The following is a 20,107-nucleotide window of genomic DNA, read 5'->3' as shown; positions in this document are numbered from 1 at the left end:
ACAAGACCCTGGGCAGCAGCAGGTGGAAGAGACAGCCCTGCCAGGCCTGTCCTGTACACTCACACCTCAGAGCTGAGGCCTTCCTCCTCACACAGCTGACAAAAAGCATATAAGCATCACAGTTCTAAACTCTACGCAATGTTCTGCCTTGTTCCTCCACCACGACTGCTCTCAAGCTGTGGTGGGAAACAAGGACACACCAGCTTGTTCTTGGTGTTTTGGAGTTGGGCATAGCATCACATCTCAGCCATGAGCTCAAGAAAGGTTTCAATAAATGTGAATACTCCAGCAATGCAATATCTCAGGAGTGCAAACACAGGGGTTTGCATCTGTACATGGATGCGGATGTTGCATCTGCCAGCAGAGTCTTCCTCGTCCTTCCTAACCAAGAGGGATGGGAGCCTCCGATAGTCTTTGTGCCTTGGACGCCTGCCACCAACCCTGCATGTTGGACTCTTGTGTACTCTCCTGCAGATGGCAGAGCTGCAGCCTGTTACTGCTATGACCTCATTTCACTGATCCACCTTGTGACCAAGTGTGAGGGAGCTGGCACTGGTTGCATCTGGGGACAGATACCCAGTGACCCAGAGAGCCTTGCTGCCCATGGACTGCTCTACAGCACAGACAGGCACAAGATCAGCAACCAGAACTCCTCTCACCGTGGTCACTCCTTGCTGCAGTTATTAATTGCATGACAGACAAAGACAGAGGGTCCCCTTCCTTCTGAGTTTGCTAAATCTATCAGCTCATCAGAGAGCATCTCTCCTGCAGAAATAAAGTAGCTAGAGGACAGCTTCTTGGAGATGATTCTTAAGACCCACTTTTATCGACTGAGTAAACTTTGCAACTTATCAGAGAATGTCAACCAGATTTTCGTGGAAGTTTGGCAATATTCGGTGAAAAGATACCAGTGTGCGTAATGAGAAAATGCCTAATTCTCCCAGAGAAGGTTTTATGCACATAAGTGCATTGACGATAACCTGGAAGGGTTAGATTAGAGCTAGTAATGTCACACAGACCTCTAAAGGAGATTAACTTAGGAGTTTTGTTATTAAAGGTGCACTGTTCGACGGTGTAACTCTGCTGTAGTGAGAGACAGCAAATAGTACTGAATCAGGTTAGCAGCCCTGACTGGCATTTTGAGACAATTGGAGCATGTTCCGATAAAAACCTTCTCAGTAAATGGCAACTGAAACAGCCTTCCTCTTTGGTTTGCAGCCCACCTTATATTCTCTCTAATATTATCTGCCTTCACAAAATCCTTTTATAGCCTTTCCCCTGGTCAAAACAGCAAGACGATGATTCCTTCCAAGCTACAGGGTCTGGATCCTCAGCTGCCGCGTGCTGACCCAGCTTTGCCAGCTAATGGGACTACGCTGACTTACATCAGCTGGGAACCCGCTTGTTCGCCGGGTTCACATGGAACAGACTCACAAAGATTATCACTGAGCTTTAAGACTATCATGTTTTTATTGTAAAGAAATCACCTTAAAAGCATTTTTTCCCCTATTCGGTTTTTAAGAATCCAATTCTCTGTTGTAGCTTAAGGACAAACAATTTCCTGATTACCACCAGCAAAGCCATGGCCAACTTGAGAAATTTGTGTTTATTTCCTGATAACATAATCCATATTCCACAGAATTTGCCATGTGAAATATACTGTGTAATACCAAAGTGTTAATGGCATGGAGTAAAACCACAAGCTGGTTTGAAATGCAGAGATTTTGAAGGAAAAGATATGAAATCACATAATGCAGCTCCATAATCGTTTGACAATAAATGATCTTTTTATCCGATTACCATTTTGGTTGCGTGTCTTTAATAAATTGCAGCAGTTACATGCTCCACAAAGCAGTGGGACCACAGCTGTGGCCAAAGAACGGTGGCCTACCCCAAGAAATCTGTGTCTTGGTTCTCCGTTATGCCACGCACAGGCTGAACTCCTCACATTTTGGGACTGTCAGTGGAATGAGACATAGGATCCTATCCTTCATTGCTTTAAAACGTAGTAGCTCCACCAAGCTGCACCAGGAATCATAGCCAGGCAGGTGGGAATGGAGAGGGCTGATACAGGAATGTAAAGACAGCACTAAAAGGGCTGTGACAAATGGAGTCAAGGAAATGAAGAAGAAAGTATCTACATTTACCAGGAGCAAATGCATCTCCTGCTTGGTAGCTTTCCTATAGCACAGTGATTGTTAAGGTCACATCTATGATTCAGAATATATATATACTTTCAGTCAATGCATGTTTGAAGTTTTAAGCTTAATGCTAATCTACATCTCCTTGGAAAAAGATGATGACTGGAGACGGCCCTTTGGGATGGTGCCTCAAACAGCACAGTTGGAATGCATTCTCTCCCTGAAGTGAGATGACTCTCCATAAAAGAAAGGATATATTTTTCACCATGTATTCCCTAGTGTTACCAAAAGTCAAAATAACAGACTGTTCTTAACTGTACCAACTATGAACTTGGTTGTCGACACATGGTGTCGTGTGTATGTGGTGTGCAGTAAAACAATTCATCCTCCAGAGAAAATATTATCAGAAATGAGGATACAAACATACGAGGCAGAGGGAGTGCTGGTGTTCAGAGAACAAATGTGCTAGGTTCAAAGCTGCATAACCAAACCCGTTACTAAACGCATATCGACTAAATTAAACACCTGACCAAAACTCCAAGTATGACAGAGTAACACTTCTTCCATATTTTTCATCTGCTGATTCAGTAGCAGTGATCTGAGGGTTGGGTTTATGCACTGGAGAGCTGAATACAGTATTAAGACTGAGAGGGGCGGTCCAGTAAGGCTGCCTTAATTCTGTCTGCAAAGGAGGTTATGGTGGAGGTTAGTTTCTTCTCTTGGTTAACAGTGATAGAACGAGAAGGAATGGCCTCAGCTTGAGCCAGGGGAGCTTCAGGCTTGAAGTTGGGAGGGATTTCTTCTCTGAAAGAGTGGCGAGGCAGTTCTTTGCTGTGGAAGAGGCAAGCACCGTATGTGTGCGGGGAGAAAGGCATCCGGCCAAATTGCCTTATTTATTCATGGGCCTTGCTTACTAATCACGATGATAATAACAAACCCTGTGGGAGCAACCTTACCGATTCATGCAAGGACGTGCAAACGGGCAATTTGCAAACTAATTGCCCCCGCACAATATGCGGCATAGACAGGTTGTCCGAGCGCCTGCTCCGCGTGCTTTCTGTGCGCGGCGGCTGCCCGACAAGAGGCGGTTGAAATGCTTTTTTGGGCAGACAATGGGCTTGCTCAAGTGTGCAACTATTTCATAGGGAAGCTATCCCGCCCACCCCGGGTGGTGAAGGTTTGTTCCGCCCGTGTCCAGCTGCTGTGTCCTGTCAGGAAAATGCAGGGCCATGTGTGCGATGCAACAGTTTTGCCTTATTGCCTCTCCCGGCTTGGGAGGACGCAGAGAATATCGGCGGCATATGGGCCTCAGGGGACCGCAGTCATTTAACAAACATTATGTGCTCCATAACAAACCAACAATATTTTGGTACTTAGATCAACCAAGTAGCTAAATGAAATTCCCCGGAGGGTGAGGGCTGGCACGTATGCTAATTGCCTTGCCTTGTGGGTTTTTCTATGTGGCTCCCCAAGAAACAGATTGGCCCATTTTTCAGGCAACTGACTGTTAATTGGAGTAATGAATAGCGGGCCGGAGGGGCCGGCCACTTCACTTCGTAAATTCAAACCCTTGCTATTCATCAGGATGAGATCGAGGTGAAGTGCTTTCTAGAGGAGATGAGCAGCCAGACTAATGGCAGGTCAACCCCAATGCAGTTTTTCCCTTGCATCGTGAACCTGCCATCCATCCTCTGTCCCTCTGGGGTGCCGTGTCCTTCCAACAGCTGAAGGGCCCTTGCACTGACTGCAGGGGTACCTTTGCTGAGAGACCCTCACCAACCTAATCCTCTGGCTTTTTGGTCTTTTTGGCCTGGGCTCTTTTCAAAGATCTTCAGTGAAAGCATAAGTGATGTGTGCAAGCAAAAACACAGGAAATTTCTATCAGATATCAGGAAATTATAGGTGGTTCAGCCCTGGGACAGGGCCTGCACAGTCTCTTGCAGATGCTAAATGGCCATCTGGACAAGGCCTTGGGCAACATGATCAAACTTCATACTTGGCCCTTGTTTGAGCAGAGGAACCTCATTTTTCTAGCATTCAATATCATGCACAAAATCAAAGCATTTTTGCCAAAAACTTTCTCAACCTTGACATACATCATGCCATTATCACTCTTGGAATCTTTACAGAAGTGGTTGGAATAAGTTTTTCTGCAGGTGAAGTTGACCCATAAGGTCAGAAATGACTTTCCTCTCACCCTAAATGTTCAAAGCTGATTCCAAGGCACAGGCTGTCTATTCAGTTAGAAAGACCTGTATCACTAGATGTCCCATTGAGCTAATGATTAATAGATGTGTTTGAACATATGCTTTGTTCACATACTCACTGGCAGAACATACACTTTCAACTGCCTGTAAATCCATCCTTAACACGAGACACAGGGAACGATTCCTGAAAACACGAACCGTTCAAAATGGGAGCAATTTGTTTTCATCCTTCCTCTCCATCCAGCTCAATTTTCCCTCAAAATAAGCGTACAGAAGGAGTGATATGCAGCACAGCGCTGTGTGACAGCCCACAGATGGATGCATTCCTAATGAATCCAAAGAAGTTGAAAATGCACTGATAAGAGATATGAAAAAAATCTGGGGAATTTTCCTTAATTAGATTACACTCTGCGCACCCTGTCTGAATGAATGAGGACACAGCAGTAGCAACCGCCTGACAGCACTGTTAATATAACCAGTAGGGTCTGTAGTAGCAGACATCTGCTTAAAAGCTGTGATCCAAATCTGCCCCTAGAGGCCCATCAGATGGACTTTCGACATTGTTCTAATACATTCAAAGCTAAATTCATATGTGCTGGCAGCAGGTGCAATGCCATTAAACTCAAAGGTACTACTCACTGCTTGCTAAATCACAACCTTAAGCCCAGATTTCAAACAATTCCTACCAGACTACAAGCGGGGCAGAAGTGCAAGTTGAAATAATCCTACTTGTCACCAAATATTCAAAGATCAGCAGGGTGCCGTGAGGCTGCTGGCCAGCCCTGGGCTCTAGAAGTGTGCACGATTAGAGTGACTGAAGTGCAAAGCACGTTTTGCTCCTACTCTCCCATCTCCAAGTCAAGGGCTTCAATATTTTGCTGCATCTCCTCCTTCATGCTTGTTGTCTTGCATACAGACACGCATGTAGATCTAACTCCTCATCTAGAAGAGCAATAAAAACAATATCACAGCGGACAACAGGCACACACCACTGTAGAAATAAATAAACCACTAAGCCATTCCCATTCATGTTTCTAATTAGCGCAACCTATTTAACAAATAGACGCATAATATGGGTCAATTATGTAGGTCACGATAAATTCGTGAAGAACTTCATCCTGTAGGGCACCAAAAAGACCACGCTGAGGCAGCATTTTCCAAGCTATGGCTCACTTGTGTGCACAGCCCACAAAGCAGCAGCTCACAACACGGAGGGCTGCTCGTGTTTCCTGGTAGCACAACCTGAGCCACCACTGAAAACATCACTGATGTCTTTTGGGAGACACACACTGTCATAGGGCTGCAGGACGGTGGAGCCCATTCAGCATTTATTGCAGATGAATCCAGTTCAGAACCACTGACATAATCTATCATACTGTATTGCATCCAGCCCACTGACTGCAAATGCGGCCGATTCTAGAGTGCTTCAGAGTGGGAGTTTACTGACAGCAGATCCTACAGATACATGTAGCGGGGAGATGCGGTGAGAGGAGCACCCTTCAGTTAGGATTGAAAGAAGACTGAATTGCTAAGTAAAACTATGTCGGAGCTGCTGTCCCTGGAGCTGATTGAGAACCATGGAGACGTGGCACTGAGTGATGGGTCAGCAGTTGGGCATGATGACCTTAGAGGTCTTTTCCATCCTCAGTGATTCTATGATCCCCACTATGAGACACTTCCTTCTCCCAGGCTGGGTGCAGGGACAAGCTCCCACACAGTGTCATTTTAGCAGGGAAAACACAGTGTCTGACGAGACACGCCGAAGTTCTGTAGCAATCAATCCCTCCGCCATCACCCCCAGCTTTCGGCCACCCCTCAGAGCCCGCCGCCCAGCCCAACCCCGCCCGCCATGCCGGGCTCGCTCCAGGGCCGGCCGACAAGCGCCTCGCCCGCTGCCGGCAGCCGCCCGCGCCTGCGCAGTGCCAGCGGTGTCGCCATGGCGGAGCCGGCGGCGGCGGCGTGAGTGCGGGCGGCGGGGCCGGGCGGGAGCGGGCGGCGGGCGGCGGGGCCGGGCCGGGCGCAGAGAGGCCTAGCGGGACGCACGGCTTAAGCGAGCGGGGAAACCGCGGGGCTCCGCCGGCGGCGACGAGTAGCGCGTCCCCATCTCCGCCCCCCGATCAACCCCGGGAGGAGCCGATCCCTGCGCTGGGCTGAAAGGTGTGAGCGGGGCCGTGCTCGGGCTGTCCCTCCTCCGCTCGCCGTTCTCCTCACGTACATCGCTGTGTCCGGAACGGATCCGGCTCCTCCTGCTTTCCTTTCAGCCGTCGGGCACCGCAGCTCTAACCGAGGCCTTTCTCAGCCCGGGAAGGCTGTGCTATGTGCAATAATTACCACTTCTGACCGGGGGGCTGCGGGGACCCTCCATGGCAGCGCACTGCCTGCTGTGTCTGTGCCTTCAGTCTCACCTCCTTCCATTTCCAGAACGTTTTGTCCTGTCCGTTTTTGACAGTATGCCATAATCACCTTGAATTCTAAATTCCTCCCACTCGCCCTCTATTAGCCCCTAAATTCCCATCATCAACGAACTGCCTCTGTCAAAACCTCCTTCAAATCAGCTTCACCGATTGCATTCCTTCCTCTTTTTCATTACACCCTCAAAAGAAGGAAGGATGTGTAATTTTCTCCCCATAAATCACTGTTGACTGCTTTTTAACCATCGCAGTGTCTTCGTGGGCACCTGTACATTTGTTGTGTTGTGCTCTCCTGCGGCATCTTTCCCGGTGTTGGTAACCAGCCCAGCTCCCTCCACCTTCCTCCTTCAATGCTGTTTTAACATTCATGGTCACAGAATCGTTAACAGCTGGAAAAAAGCACTAAGATCATCGTGTCCAACTGGCCGCCCATCACCACCACACCCAGGCTGTCCTTGTACAGTCACCTGGGCGCTCCTTTGTCATCCAGGAACAAACAAAGATACCAGCACGTGATTCAGGTTGCCCAGATTGGTTATGGGAGGGATATCCTTGTGTAGGATCCAATGGGATAAAGCCCTCAGCAAGCTGTTGGGTCCCCAGGATTTGAACAGAAGGTTGGACAAGAGGCCTCCCAGGGTTCCTTCCCACCTCAGTTATGGTGTTAAGCTTATAGAATCTTAGAATGGTTTGGGTTGGAAGGTGCCTTTAAGATCATCTGGTTCCAACGCCCTGCTATAGGCAGGAAATCCAGTGTCTCTGAATTCTCCTTTCTTGGTTCTTTTGTAGGCCTCAGTAAGTGTGGAAATATATATATATATATATACACACATATTTATGCTATACCATGTCTTAAAATTTGCTGTAGATCTCAGCGACATTCTGAAGAAGAATGGAACAGACTTTCTGAACCAGTGGGAAAGCAGCATGCAGTGTTACAGGCATCCAGCTGCCATGGAGGCATTCCATGTCTGGGACAGGCAATGTAAGAGAGAGGAATTTGCTGCTAGAACAAGTTTTACAAGCAGTTCATAGCATAATCGCAGCATTACAAATGCAGGACACTGCAAGATCCTGATGGAGTAATTGTACACATCTAACTGCAAGGTTCCCTGGGTTTGTCAAGATAGATTTGATCTGTGCACCTTGTGGAGCTGTAGGTGTCCCTGTTCATTGCAGAGGGGATGGTCTAGGTGGCTTTAGAGGGTTCCTTCCAACTCAAACAACTCTATGGTGCTATGAACATACTCACCACTGACAGTTAAGTATTTAACTAATGCTCAAGCCAAGTTTACTCCCATAAGCCTCTCATCAAATAACCATCATGCTCTTAGCTCTTACTTTTTAGAATGCTTTCTCCTGATTGAGAAAGTAAAACGCATCTTTCTGTTCTGTTGGATGTAGGAGTGATGGGGAAACCGCCTATTCTGTGTGAAACAGAGGAAATAAAGCATTCGGTAACGGAAGGAAAGAAAACATCTGATAAATGGAAGCCATGAAGATATCAAAGCGGTTCTTTGCGTTTGGGATTTTGGCGTGCATAGCGTTTTATGTCGCATACATAAAATGGCACTTGGATTCCAAGCCGCTTGTGGGAGCAACAGAAGGAATTGCTGAAAGCACCGGAGACAAAGTGAACCGTCAGGCTCTGACCGCAGATCTCTCGGTCTTTTATGGAATCATGTTCGACGCGGGAAGCACAGGAACTCGCATCCACATTTTTAAGTTTACTCAGCAGCCAAAAGGTACGGCATACAAATTCTTCCATAAATGGTGGTGCAGATTATTGATGGTTCTTTTCTAGGAGGTACTTGCACGCACGTGCTTCAGCTCTCTCTAGAGCCACCAGGAAGGACCCACGCTGCCTTGCCTCTACATTCATGTAGTTGTCTATCCTGCAGGTTTCCAAAGTGGTTAGGTCTGGTGCTCTGCTGCCATTGAAAATGATGGTAAAACTTCCACTGACTTTTGTTAGAGTCAAATTTAGCCAGAGCAGAGAATGCTGAAACGTGTGGCCCTTGTTACCTGTGTAGTTTGGAAGGCTGCACGTAACAGGGGGGAGGGATTAAAGAGAACTTGTACCTATAGACTCCCCAGGGAGGTGGTTGAGGTACCATCCCTGAATGTGTTTAAAAACCATTTGGCTCTGGTGCTCGGGGACATGATTTAGCAGAGGGTTGTTAGAGGTAGGGGTCTGGGGTTAAGGTGTGGTTGGACTTGGTGATCTCTGAGGTCTTCTCCAACCTGAGCAATTATATGATTCTATGATCTAGTGCTGTGTCTGATGTGTGCAAAAAAATACGAGCATGGTGCCCACCAGCACAATCAGCTTTAACAAGTGGTTTTGTAGAGAGCTAATACCACAGCAGGGGCTGTGTTTAGCAGGTTTAGTGGCTTTGGTTCATTAGGCAGAGGCTTCAGTTGACTCTTATTGGTACCTAATGATACAATTTGTACAGTGCTTTTCTTTTTGTGTATCCAGAATGATTTGTACCAGTACTTATTTTGGAATACTGCTTTTGAACAGAGACTCCCAAGTTAACCCATGAGACGTTTAAAGCGCTGAAGCCAGGTCTGTCTGCATACGCGGATGATGTCGAAAAGGTATTTTCCTTTTTGTCACTAAAGCCTCCTGTTCTTCATATGCCCTGCAGATCAGCTCTGCTGAACTGTCTCAGATCATACTCCAAATAATGCAAACCCACAGTAAAAATTGCTCAGCTGTCAGAGGATCAAGGAACCGAACGCATCTGGTTCTGCTTGCTTATGTCAGTTAAGAACAGCAGGTGCTTTTCTTATCCCTGCCTTAAGATTTTCTACGTGCATAAGAATATGACAAAAAAGTGAGGTTGCACTGGAGCTGAGCCATCTCCTTTTGGGACCAGAAGTGGATTCTCAGGTGAAGAGTCAAAAACACCCAACAGTCCAAGTATCAGGTCACTGCCTCCCTCACCTGGCTCACAGGGATGTGAAGACTTGCTGAGCCAGACATGCATGCAGCTCTTAGTGTTTTATTAGTTCCAGAGGGTTTTTTTTCCCCCAGTGATTTATCACATCAATTTTGAGACCTTTTGTAGCCAAACCTCTGGTACTGTTTGACCTTGGCACTGTTTGAGAGTGATTCTTTTTGGTTTTGACCTGCTGCTGGATAAACCCAGTTATACACCCCAGTTCTTACACTATGAATCCACTGCCTTCTGGCTCCTTGTAATCTTTACTGCTCCCTGTTCCACACTTAGATTCCTCTGATCACCCTTTTGCCCTTCCAAGAAGGGCAAATCATAAGAGTTTCTAAGATGCTTTTTTGGGGGTTCTCTCTCTGCTCGCAGAGTGGACAAGGAATAAGTGAGCTCCTGGAGGTGGCGAAGAAGGAAGTTCCTATGGAACTGTGGAAGTTTACCCCTCTGGTCCTGAAAGCTACAGCTGGCCTGCGGTTGCTGCCAGGAGAAAAGGCTCAGAAATTGCTGGATAAGGTACTGCTTCTTGTCTTTCAGTTTGCTTCCCAAAAATTCTATGACAAAACTTGTTCCTTTCCATATAAAGTACATGCTCCTTTATCCTTCTTATGTATGAGTCATTCCTGTCATTCTACCCTAAAAGCGCTGCACAGTCACTTGATCTCAGATGGGTTCATGTTAACTAATTGTATGAGTACAGACACAGAGGAATAATGACAGCCCCAAATAAGCCTGGAAATGACACGCAGCATAACAAGTTTCATGCGATACTTCTAACACTCATCAGAGACTTGTTGGTGTATGGGTTTGCTGGTGCTTTTGTCCAGAATCCTGCTGTTCTCGGACTAAACTCTCTGCTGTTTGATTTGTTACCAGCCTGCTGCTTCAAGGTTCCTCTGCTCTACATTGATTAGAAATAACATGAACAGTATTTACGGGCGTGTAAAACATTTGATAGTTTAAAGTATTAAAATATAAATATATATCAGTATTTCTGAGCTGTCTTCATGCTTGAACACCCACCTGTCTGTTCTGCCTCTTCACTAAACTGCATGTGAATCACTGATTTTCTATAGCTTAGCACAGCCTGATGCTTACTGAGCTTTTGAACTTAAAGGCCCAAGAAAAGGACCGCTTGTGTAAAACCAGAGTTTGAATAAATACCCTTCCTTTCAAATTGAAAGGAAAAGGTTTCTCTGAGTGTAGCTTTTATTTGAACTACAGGTGAAGGAGATTTTTCAGGCTTCCCCCTTCTTCGTGAGGGACAACTGTGTGTCAATAATGAATGGAACTGATGAAGGTAGGTTTACTTCTTTTCTGCTGTTCTTGAGATTCCTATTGCACTGTGGCAGGACCTCACTGAGTGTAGTAGGAACCTGTAAGTAGCAGGTTGGATAGTTTTTATACTGCCTCAGGCACGGCCTGACAAAGAGATTCTTTGCTGTGTTTTCCAAGGTGAAGTCCTGAATTCTGTCCTGGTTTTCAAAGGTCTGAGTGCCAGGCGGTTCCTGTGGGATCAGCAGGAGGCCATCAGGCAGTCAGCACTTTGGGAAGGTTTTCTCTATGTCTGCTTGTTCATATGCTCTTCAACAACTGCTTTTGCACACCCTGCTTTGGGTAATGCTCAGCTGAGCTTGCTGGAAATATTTGATTACAGCTGATCTAATAAATGTGATTGTGAATTGAGCCTGAAAGAAGTTATATAGAGAAAATAACTATTGAAGGAAGATTTACAGAGCACTAGAAAGACAGAAACATTGTAACAGAGCCTTTGGGACTTCACACTGAAGTTTTTGACCAGTGAGGTACCAAGTTCTCTAGGCATTTCTTATGCGGGGCTTCTCCTCCTAGCATCACATAAGCTCTGGTATAAAAGGTCATTCTGTTTGCTCCAGGCATCTAATTTTGGCTGTTGACAGACGCTGACAGTTGTGGAAGCAGTGGCTTCAGGGCAAGCTGGGTCCGAGCAGCTCAGCAGAGCCAATTCTGTGTTCTCCTCTTGGAGGTCCTTCCCGCTTAGCTCTCAGCTAGATATTGTTTGGATACTTTGTATTAGGGACTAAGGAGCTTGTGACTGGTGGTCTCTCCTGTCTCTGTGCTTGGAGGACTAGCTGTGGTTTGCTATTGTTTTGTTTAGATGGTGCAGTGAAAGCGCGTGAGAAAACTTTATAATACCTCCAGCTAAAAAGATTCTGAAGCAGGAACACCTTGTTGTATGGCTCATCTTAATTGTTACTGTCGTTGGATAAAATGAAGTTGTGTGATCCAACAATGAATCTTCTGAATCTCTTCCTTGTTAGGTATTTCAGCCTGGATCACGATAAACTTTTTAACAGGTATGTTTACATGAGCATGTCTATGAAAATATGCCCGATGCTGTGAAATGTGTACAGTCTTCTGCCCCTGTATGGTATGTGTTCATTCATTGGCATGAGAGAAAGAAGGGTCTAGGATTAAGTCATCGGTCATTTTTGGCCTGAACCACTGAAGTTCTTAGGACTGAGGAATTTAATCCCTTTTCCTTGATGTTCATGTAGAGCCCAGTCTGTCAGGCCAGCTCTTCATTCTATCATCTCCTTGGCCTTTTGAAGCTACAAGATATTGCTGTGAGACCAGGGAGGCATGGCCAGGAAAACTATGTTCTTTTGCATTTCAGAGTGGTTATGACAGTAAAGTTTGCTAAAGGGTCTTTGTATCCACTGAAAAATGTTTAGCAAAGCTGCTGCAATTAGGGCTTGAGCAGCCATCAGAGAAATAACACAAACTCTGCCACTTGGAAGATCTTCATGTCACCCTCATACAGCACAGCAGTCAGTGTTATAACTTAGTGCTGACTGATGAAGTTGGATTGCCATTTTGCTTTACAGCTCTACTTCTGGTGTTATTCCTTGCCTCATTCTCACTGCTTCCGCTGTGGCTTTCTCTGTTCTGTCACACATTTTAGGTAGCTTAGATGATCCCCAGAAGAGAAGTGTAGGAATGCTGGATTTGGGTGGTGGATCAACGCAGATCACCTTCCTCCCACGCAGTGAGGTAATGTGAACACTGTACCCAATGCTGGTGCAGAAATCAGCAACTGCTCAGGTTTAGAAACAGGCCAGGGGTGTGACACAAAGCCTTGTTTCTGACAGAAGAACCCTTATCAATTGGTGACATATGCCTTGTTACAGTCAGTAATGGAGCCATTCACAACTCTGTTGGTTGTCTTGCTTCAGCTCCGTGGGTTGGTGCGTGTGGTGAATCTGTCAGGGCTTCTTTGTGTCAGGGACAGTGCAATAAGCCCAACATTTGGCTTATATTGAGTTTTAAGAACATAAGATGCCTTCTCCATCCTTGTTTCTAGCTTTCCTGAGTTCACTGTTCTGCAGATGAATGCAATAAGCGTTTTCTAAGGAGCAACTCTGATTATGCAGTTAGAAATACATGCCGATATTTGTCATTTCAGCTTCCTGTGGTGGCATTATTATAGGTGTGCTGTGAGCAGGAAGACCTGTGGATGTAGAGGAGCAAGGTCCTGGCCTGAGCAGAGTTTGTAGTAAAGCTGTACAGAAGGAGAGGATAAGGATGCTGTATCCAAAGGCACCAACCTGGGCTGATGGAGGCATTGTGCTTTCACAGCTGAGTGCCAGGATGTGAAGAGTCTGGGATGTGGAAATTTGGGACTGAGAGGAGGTGATAAGATACGAGCAGCCAAGCATGAGCAGCCTGTGCTTTGCTCCCTGTTAATGTGGTCCACTTGGAGAAGAGCTGCACAGTGCTTTGGACAATTATCCTTTCATTTCCTCAGACTGCAGGCGGGTCCTCACTCTCATGTGAAGTCCATATTTTAACTCTGGGTTTTCTGATCATCTTATGTGTCAGTGGTCAAACTAAAACACCTGAGAAGTCATTGTTTGTCTCTGAACCATGGTAGGATTGTTCTACGTTTGGAAGGCTGAAAGGTTTGGAAGGTTGTGTTGCTGATGTTTGCCACTACAGACAGTAACCTTGCCATGACATCTTATTCTCCCTCAGGCAACTCTCCAGACATCACCAGCTGGCCATACAACTTCATTTCAGATGTTTAACAGCACATACAAGCTGTATTCCTACAGGTCAGTTGTGGTAAAGAAACCATACTGTAATAAGTTACTTTCTGTCAGACTCAGGGATCTTGCTGAAGTTCAGACAAGTCCTGAGAAGTGGAGAAACCTGAGTCGAGTCACCATCCACACAAGCTCTTGGGGTATGGAGGGAGTTGTACAGATCAACTGGCAGGCAGGCATTCTGATGGCTGAGAAAGTGAGGGGCTCTAGCTCTGCCCGTTACTTTGAAACTGCCTGTGTGCCTGTTGTTTTGGGCAGAGGGAAGCAGCTCCTTCCCTCCTGTGTTTGCTGAGGGACGTGTTGGGGCTTGGAAAAAGTCAATGCTACGTGCTGGATGTTGCACTGACTTTGAGGAGGGTGGGAGAAAGGTTAGAAGAATGCCTAAAGCATTCCCAGTCTTTCAAGAGATGGATTATAGTTGACAGCTATTCACTGTGCTTTTACAAGGACAGATTATCCTCTGGGTAAGGATAGTATGACAGTGGGCTATCACACCATTCCCCTTATGGACATTAGCTGCTGACTTGAGCTGTTTTGCTGGGACTGCATAGAGGAAATAGGCATGTCCCAGCCAAGCTGTCAGTGGAATATCACAGGAAGGATGTTTGTTGTTCACAGGGGCTTTTCTTCCCTTTGCAGTTACCTGGGACTTGGGCTGATGTCAGCAAGGCTCGCCATTTTAGGAGGAGTTGAAGGAAAACCCTGTAAGTTATGGGCACTCAAGTCTTGGATCTGGGCAGAGAGAGCGCACTGCTGTGTTGTAGGGAAAGAGGTCATCTGTCCCCTTCAAACTGAGGTGAAGGTTCATGAGTGGTATGCAAATTCCTGTCACCATGGCTGGCTGTATTTGAAACAAATGCCGAAGGTGACACTTATAGATCCCGGAAGACATGGATTCTTGCCAACCTTAGGGGTTATGGGGGCCCTCAATCCATGACTGGTGCTTAGGGATGCGTTACTGAACATGTGGTACAGAAAGGAGGAGGGCTGGGGATGAGGGTGCTAAAATTAACTCCTTGTGTTTTGCTCTAACATGCCTTTATTTTGCTTCTGCAGTAGGAGAAGGTGAGGAATTGATCAGCCCTTGTTTACCACCTGGCTTCAAATCTGAGTGGCAACACGCTGAGATAGTGTACAAAATTAAAGGACAGAAGGCAGGTATAGTGCTTTATCACTTTCTCTTCCTGTCTAGGCCAGCTAGTAGCAAAGTAAATTATATACCTTCAGCTTCTTGGAAATGATCTGTTTGTGTAGTAATGCATATGGAGTTGAGCACTCCCTTTTAATATCCATCTGCCTCAAATTGTGTTGTTCATCCCTGATGTGTCACATATATGGTCCCAGCCTGAGAATGGTCAGAGTTAACACTGGAAGAAGATGCAGGTATGTTGTTTCAGTTCTCTGTAGAACCTATAAGAATTCAAGAAGTGCTATTGTGCAAAATGGAGCCTGTCTCCTTGTAGTTCCTACAGCAATTGTGTTTGTTTCACCTACCTATAATATCCCGTGTGTCTCTGCATTCTTTTAGGTGAGCCTCTGTATGAATCTTGTTCTAACAAAGTGGCAAAGATGCTTTACAAGAAAGTGCATAAAGCTGAGGAAGTGAAGGACTTGGATTTTTATGCTTTCTCCTACTATTATGACTGTGCGGCAGAGGTTGGTCTCATAGGTATGCCTGTTTTCATTTCATTTCAAATGACAGGTTCTGGAACAAATGGCAGCAATGATACACATCACAATGCTATCCTAAGCTGTCATGGGTACTGCAGTACATAGATCTCAGGTGGATATTGAATGCTATTGCATTTCTTTCTAGAAGGGACTGGGGATGTGACATAGGACATCTGACTAGTATGGACAGACTTACCCCCTCCTCAATATGTTAGATCTGGCCGAAGGTGTTAATGGTGTTCAGGCATCACAGGATAGGGCGGCAAAGACATGGGGAAATGTGAGTTAAGTCTTTAAACTATGTTTCTATAGGAAATGAGTTTAAACTAAGTATAAACGTAAACTAAATTCTTCCTAACACAAGGTTTTCAATCTAAAAATCCTTAATAAAGGTTCTTGTACCTTTAAAGCGACTGTGAGTTTTGTCATTGATTTCAGGCTTACTTCCAAACGTTTATGACCTTCTTTTACAACTTGAGCCTACTATTGCCTTTACACAAAGCACACAAACCATACGATGACTTTTTTCTTTTAGATAAAGAAAAAGGAGGGAGCTTAACCGTCAACGATTTTGAGGTTGCAGCTAAGTATGGTGAGTAAAAGACACAAACGGGACTAAGCAAATTCATACCTACGTGGCAACTGTGTGAAATGCTAAGAAGCCTGTTTTTATCTTTTCAAGTTAATACCGAGCACCTCTCTGTGGAGCACCTGTGCTTATTCTGCTTGTTTCTGAAAGTCTCACCTTTTTCTTGTTGAGATTTAGTTGTCTTGTAACACATTTAAAAGCTCTCTTGAGAATTCCTAGTAAACTTGCCAGTTAAGAGCGCATGCAAATAACCTAATCTCGTGTATTTTCCCTTTTTTCTCATGATTCGTGCATGTGTTTGATTGCTAGTTGGACACAAGGGGAAGCTGATTCATAGCCTCTTTTGCTTCACTGGCTGTAGAGAGAACTGCCTCCTCAGATTCCCTTTTTAATGCTATAGACACACGCTTTGATCAAACTGGGGTGGGACTTTCTGGTAAGCTTTGTGAGTGACTGAGCAATTGTTGCAGTTCTGACTTCTGAACTACTTTTTGTGTGATCCATCCTGAGAAAGGAACTGCTTTTTATTTTCTTTGTTATTTGCCTTTTCATCAGCTGTTGAACGCATACGCTTGAGGAACCTTCTAATGGGAAGAAAACAAACTGCTCAGCATTCAAGCTTTATTGGGATAGGGCGGAGAGTTTTCACAATCCTTGTTTTTCCGAGCTGCTGACAACTTTTGTTCAGCATAAAGCAGATGTAGGCACACTTGAAACTGTTGATATTTTAAAGTTTTACAGTAAATATGAGAACAATTGGAGGCCTGTTTTTCTACTTGCCCTGGGAAATCCAGCCGTCTTTGGACAAGAGAGGCAATGCCTTACTCTTCCTTCTTGTGTGATGAAGCTCCTGAGCATCTGCTAACACAAGCGTATCACTTCAATGCTGTTTTAACAGGTTCCATAGGTGTGGAACACAGGTTACAAGAAGTGGTGTAAGGATTTGTTTGAGGTTTTTCGGAGCTGGGCTGATGCTAGGCCTGAGCTCACCATGAACATTCTGACACCTCTTTCTTTTTATTTAGTATGCAAGACCATGGAAGTCAGCCCTGGAAGCAGCCCTTTTCTCTGCATGGACCTCACATACATCACCTTCCTCCTGCAAGAACTGGGCTTCCCTAAGACCCAAGTCTTTAAGGTAGTGCACAAAAACAGATTGCTGAGAGTGGGTAGAAGATTGCCAAGGCATTAGTTATCATGCTAGCAGTTCAGTGCCCATCCTTCTTGCTACAACATACACATTATGATTAGGGTGGAGTGACTATCACTATGATGGTGATAACCAGTTGTGATCATCTTCACCTTGCATTTTTCTTCTCACAGAAAACTGTATTTAAACTTATGTTTTCTTTTTCCCCCAGCTTGCCCGTAAAATCAACAACGTTGAGACGAGCTGGGCATTGGGAGCCACCTTTCATTACATCGACTCACTCAATAGACTGCAGTACTAAAGCTCCCTGAAGGTGACTTTTGGGGATGTTGGGCTTTGGAAGCCCAGCACAGGAGAACCTGTTGAACCCCCTGTTGAAGGGGTCTGCATTTGGCTTCCTGAGTCCCTCGGGAGGTTGTCAGAAGCTCAGCCCCTTCCCTGCCAAGTCCAATCCATCACAAGCTCTTTTTTTACAGTGCATAGTGCAGTTTCTAAGGAATAAGCCTTGATTGTACAGCATCTGTTGTCAACTTCCTGTAAAACTTGATGATCATGGAAGGAGAACCAGCACTCTGCAGGACGTCTGTGATCTCTATGAGAAAAACACACCTTTTGGAAATGTGCCTGTACCGTTCGCTTGTACTGTGCTGAAATCAGTGTAGTAAATGGTCAACACGGAGGGAACTCTTTATGCTCTCCTGATTTCAAGGTGTTTTTTTCCGGTTTGTCAGCAGTTTCCAGTGATAATTTTTATTTTGCTACTTGGATGTTTGAAAAAGAAGTAAGTGTGCATGTGAAGACGGTGCATTTACGCAGATGTGCTGCTGATGGGCAGCAGCTTTGAAATGCAGTGTGGAAAGCTCTGCTTTTCAATTGCTGAAGCAGCAAAGCTTGGGAGCACTGTAGAAGCAGGATACGGATGGGCATGAATCAGAGCCTACACCTGCTATAGGATTAAAGTATGGGTGTCCAACCTTTTGGCTTGTGTGAGCCACACTGGGTGAAGATGAATTGTCTTGAGCCACGTGAAAAATAAATAATATACTTAATATATGTAAAGGTTTTGTTTGTTTGTTTGTTTTTTAATTAGAACACTGAAAAAGGTTAATAAACCATAGAACCAGTGGGATGTCTGACCTTGTTTTTGTGCCACCAACACTTCAGTCAGGTTTCATGGCAGTGGTTGCAATTCACAGTGAGTTCTCAGGTTTTTGTTGGACATTTCTGATGAAATTTTACTCCTCCTGTGCTCTGTCCTTGAAAACAGTTGTTCCTGGATGTACCTCCTGTTAGAGGCTTTGTGGCCTACCAGGAGGCCTTGATGCCAGTCATCTTTGAGGGTAAGGTGCCACCTGACCTCGACTGTGAGCAGCCAGTAGTCTGTCCCATTGGTCTAGATGTCCTGAGGCCCAAAAGGATGCCTGAAGGCCTAGAGACTTAGAAGATAGCCTAGAAGACTCAAAATCCAGAGGGAAGCCTAAAGTCCAAGGGGATGAATGGCATAGAGGGCAAAATACAGGCCTAGAGGAAGTCCAGGAGGCCAACCTAGAGGCGTGTGTGCCTAGCAGCCTTCAGGCCCAAAGGGGGGCTGAGTCTTAGAGGCATTTGGATACAAAGGTGGCCCTGGAGGCCTGTATGCTTAGGCACTTATGGGAGGTGTTGAGTCTTTGAGTGACAGAAGCCAAGAGAACTATTACGTATCTCTGGAAAGCCTACAAGAACTACAAAAGCCTGCAAGCCCTTCCAACAGATGGCGAATTTCCGAGTATCTCCTGCCATCTTGTGGGTTGACAAGAACTTTCACTCTGCTATTTGTGACATAAGAGTTTTGCTTGTGGACTCGCTGACTGCTGAACAAATGGAACACCAAGCCTAGCATCCTCTGCTGCAGGAAGTCTGGGGGAAATGTGTAAGCCTTAATGGGACAGCTCTAAACCTCTTCTTGTGTGCCTGCAGTTGGATTGGCCCAGTTTGAATTAATCTAGTCATTACTTGAGGGAGGTATCAAAGTACACCGAGGTTTCTTCTGCTTTTCATCATGCTATGGAATGCCCAGCTAAGGAGAAGCTTGCAGCAGCACTGCCTCTACATTCAGTAGATTTACCAGAGGTCAAGTAAGGGAACATGAGGCTGGAAGCCAAGGACTCAGCATGCAACCCCAGCTAACCCCATTTAACCCCATCTAACACCACCTGGTTGGGCGGCCTCAGTCAAGGCTCTGTTGACAGAGAAAGAAGCTGGTAATTTCTGAGTGATAATCACATATCTACCCCTTTTTAAAATGCCAAACTCTACACGGATTTGCTCTGTGTAAATAAAGCAAAAGCAATTGCTGGCACATTAACTGCACAGTCCCACAGAGCTGGCTGGTTGTGCAATAGTTAAAGCACGACAAAGCTGACTGTAGCAGTGGGAGACTGGAAAGTCACCCTGACTTGATGTCATCCCTGAGTGAGTGGCAGCAATACCTTCAAGAAGACATAATTACTTTCACACCCATGCATACCATCAGCCTTGTTGTTTTTTGGTGGGATCTTTTGGGTCTTTTTAGGTAGTCATCTGAGGGCAGCGTAAGAGTTCATTTCCTTCAGACTTCATTTGAGATCCTCTGCAGATTTTGTGTCATTGGTTCTACGACATGGGAAATCTCCTTTCAGCTATTCAGCTTTAGATTTTCTCAGTTCGAAAACACAGTAAAAAAGAGATTTCCCAAGGACACCGGTGTGTGATAATACGCACAGTAAGAGATTGTCATGTCTTTAGTCCCTCAGCCATGGAAGCCTCGGGTTGAAGGAGCAGCTGACACCCATCCCCACTAGCTCTCAGCCTGGCCACCACCCCTGTGCCAAGCCCTGCACCCCTCTCTGCTAAGGCTCTGCTGGTTGAAACACAAGAT

The 20,107-nt window shown here is 45.5% G+C and overlaps 1 protein-coding gene across 2 annotated transcripts; it reads left to right on the top strand.

Moving 5' to 3' along the window:
• Positions 1-6,189: 6,189 nt before the first annotated feature.
• On the top strand, positions 6,190-18,335 carry ENTPD6 (ectonucleoside triphosphate diphosphohydrolase 6). 2 transcript variants are annotated; one of them, XM_072332522.1, is made up of 14 exons: positions 6,190-6,307; positions 8,164-8,504; positions 9,287-9,363; positions 10,089-10,232; positions 10,941-11,016; positions 12,017-12,052; positions 12,661-12,749; positions 13,731-13,810; positions 14,441-14,505; positions 14,858-14,959; positions 15,330-15,470; positions 16,008-16,064; positions 17,087-17,199; positions 17,423-18,335. In XM_072332522.1, the coding sequence occupies exons 2-14, from the start codon at positions 8,246-8,248 to the stop codon at positions 17,510-17,512; spliced, it is 1,329 nt and encodes a 442-aa protein (XP_072188623.1). In that variant the 5' UTR covers positions 6,190-6,307; positions 8,164-8,245; the 3' UTR covers positions 17,513-18,335. The 2 variants fall into 2 exon arrangements, with proteins under 2 accessions (XP_072188623.1, XP_072188624.1); XM_072332523.1 differs by lacking the exon at positions 6,190-6,307 and adding an exon at positions 6,353-6,505.
• The last annotated feature ends 1,772 nt before the right edge of the window (positions 18,336-20,107 follow it).

Source organism: Excalfactoria chinensis, chromosome 3 (genome assembly GCF_039878825.1).
Source record: "Excalfactoria chinensis isolate bCotChi1 chromosome 3, bCotChi1.hap2, whole genome shotgun sequence".
Lineage (NCBI taxonomy): Eukaryota > Metazoa > Chordata > Aves > Galliformes > Phasianidae > Excalfactoria > Excalfactoria chinensis.
This window is presented reverse-complemented; position numbering and strand designations above follow the sequence as displayed.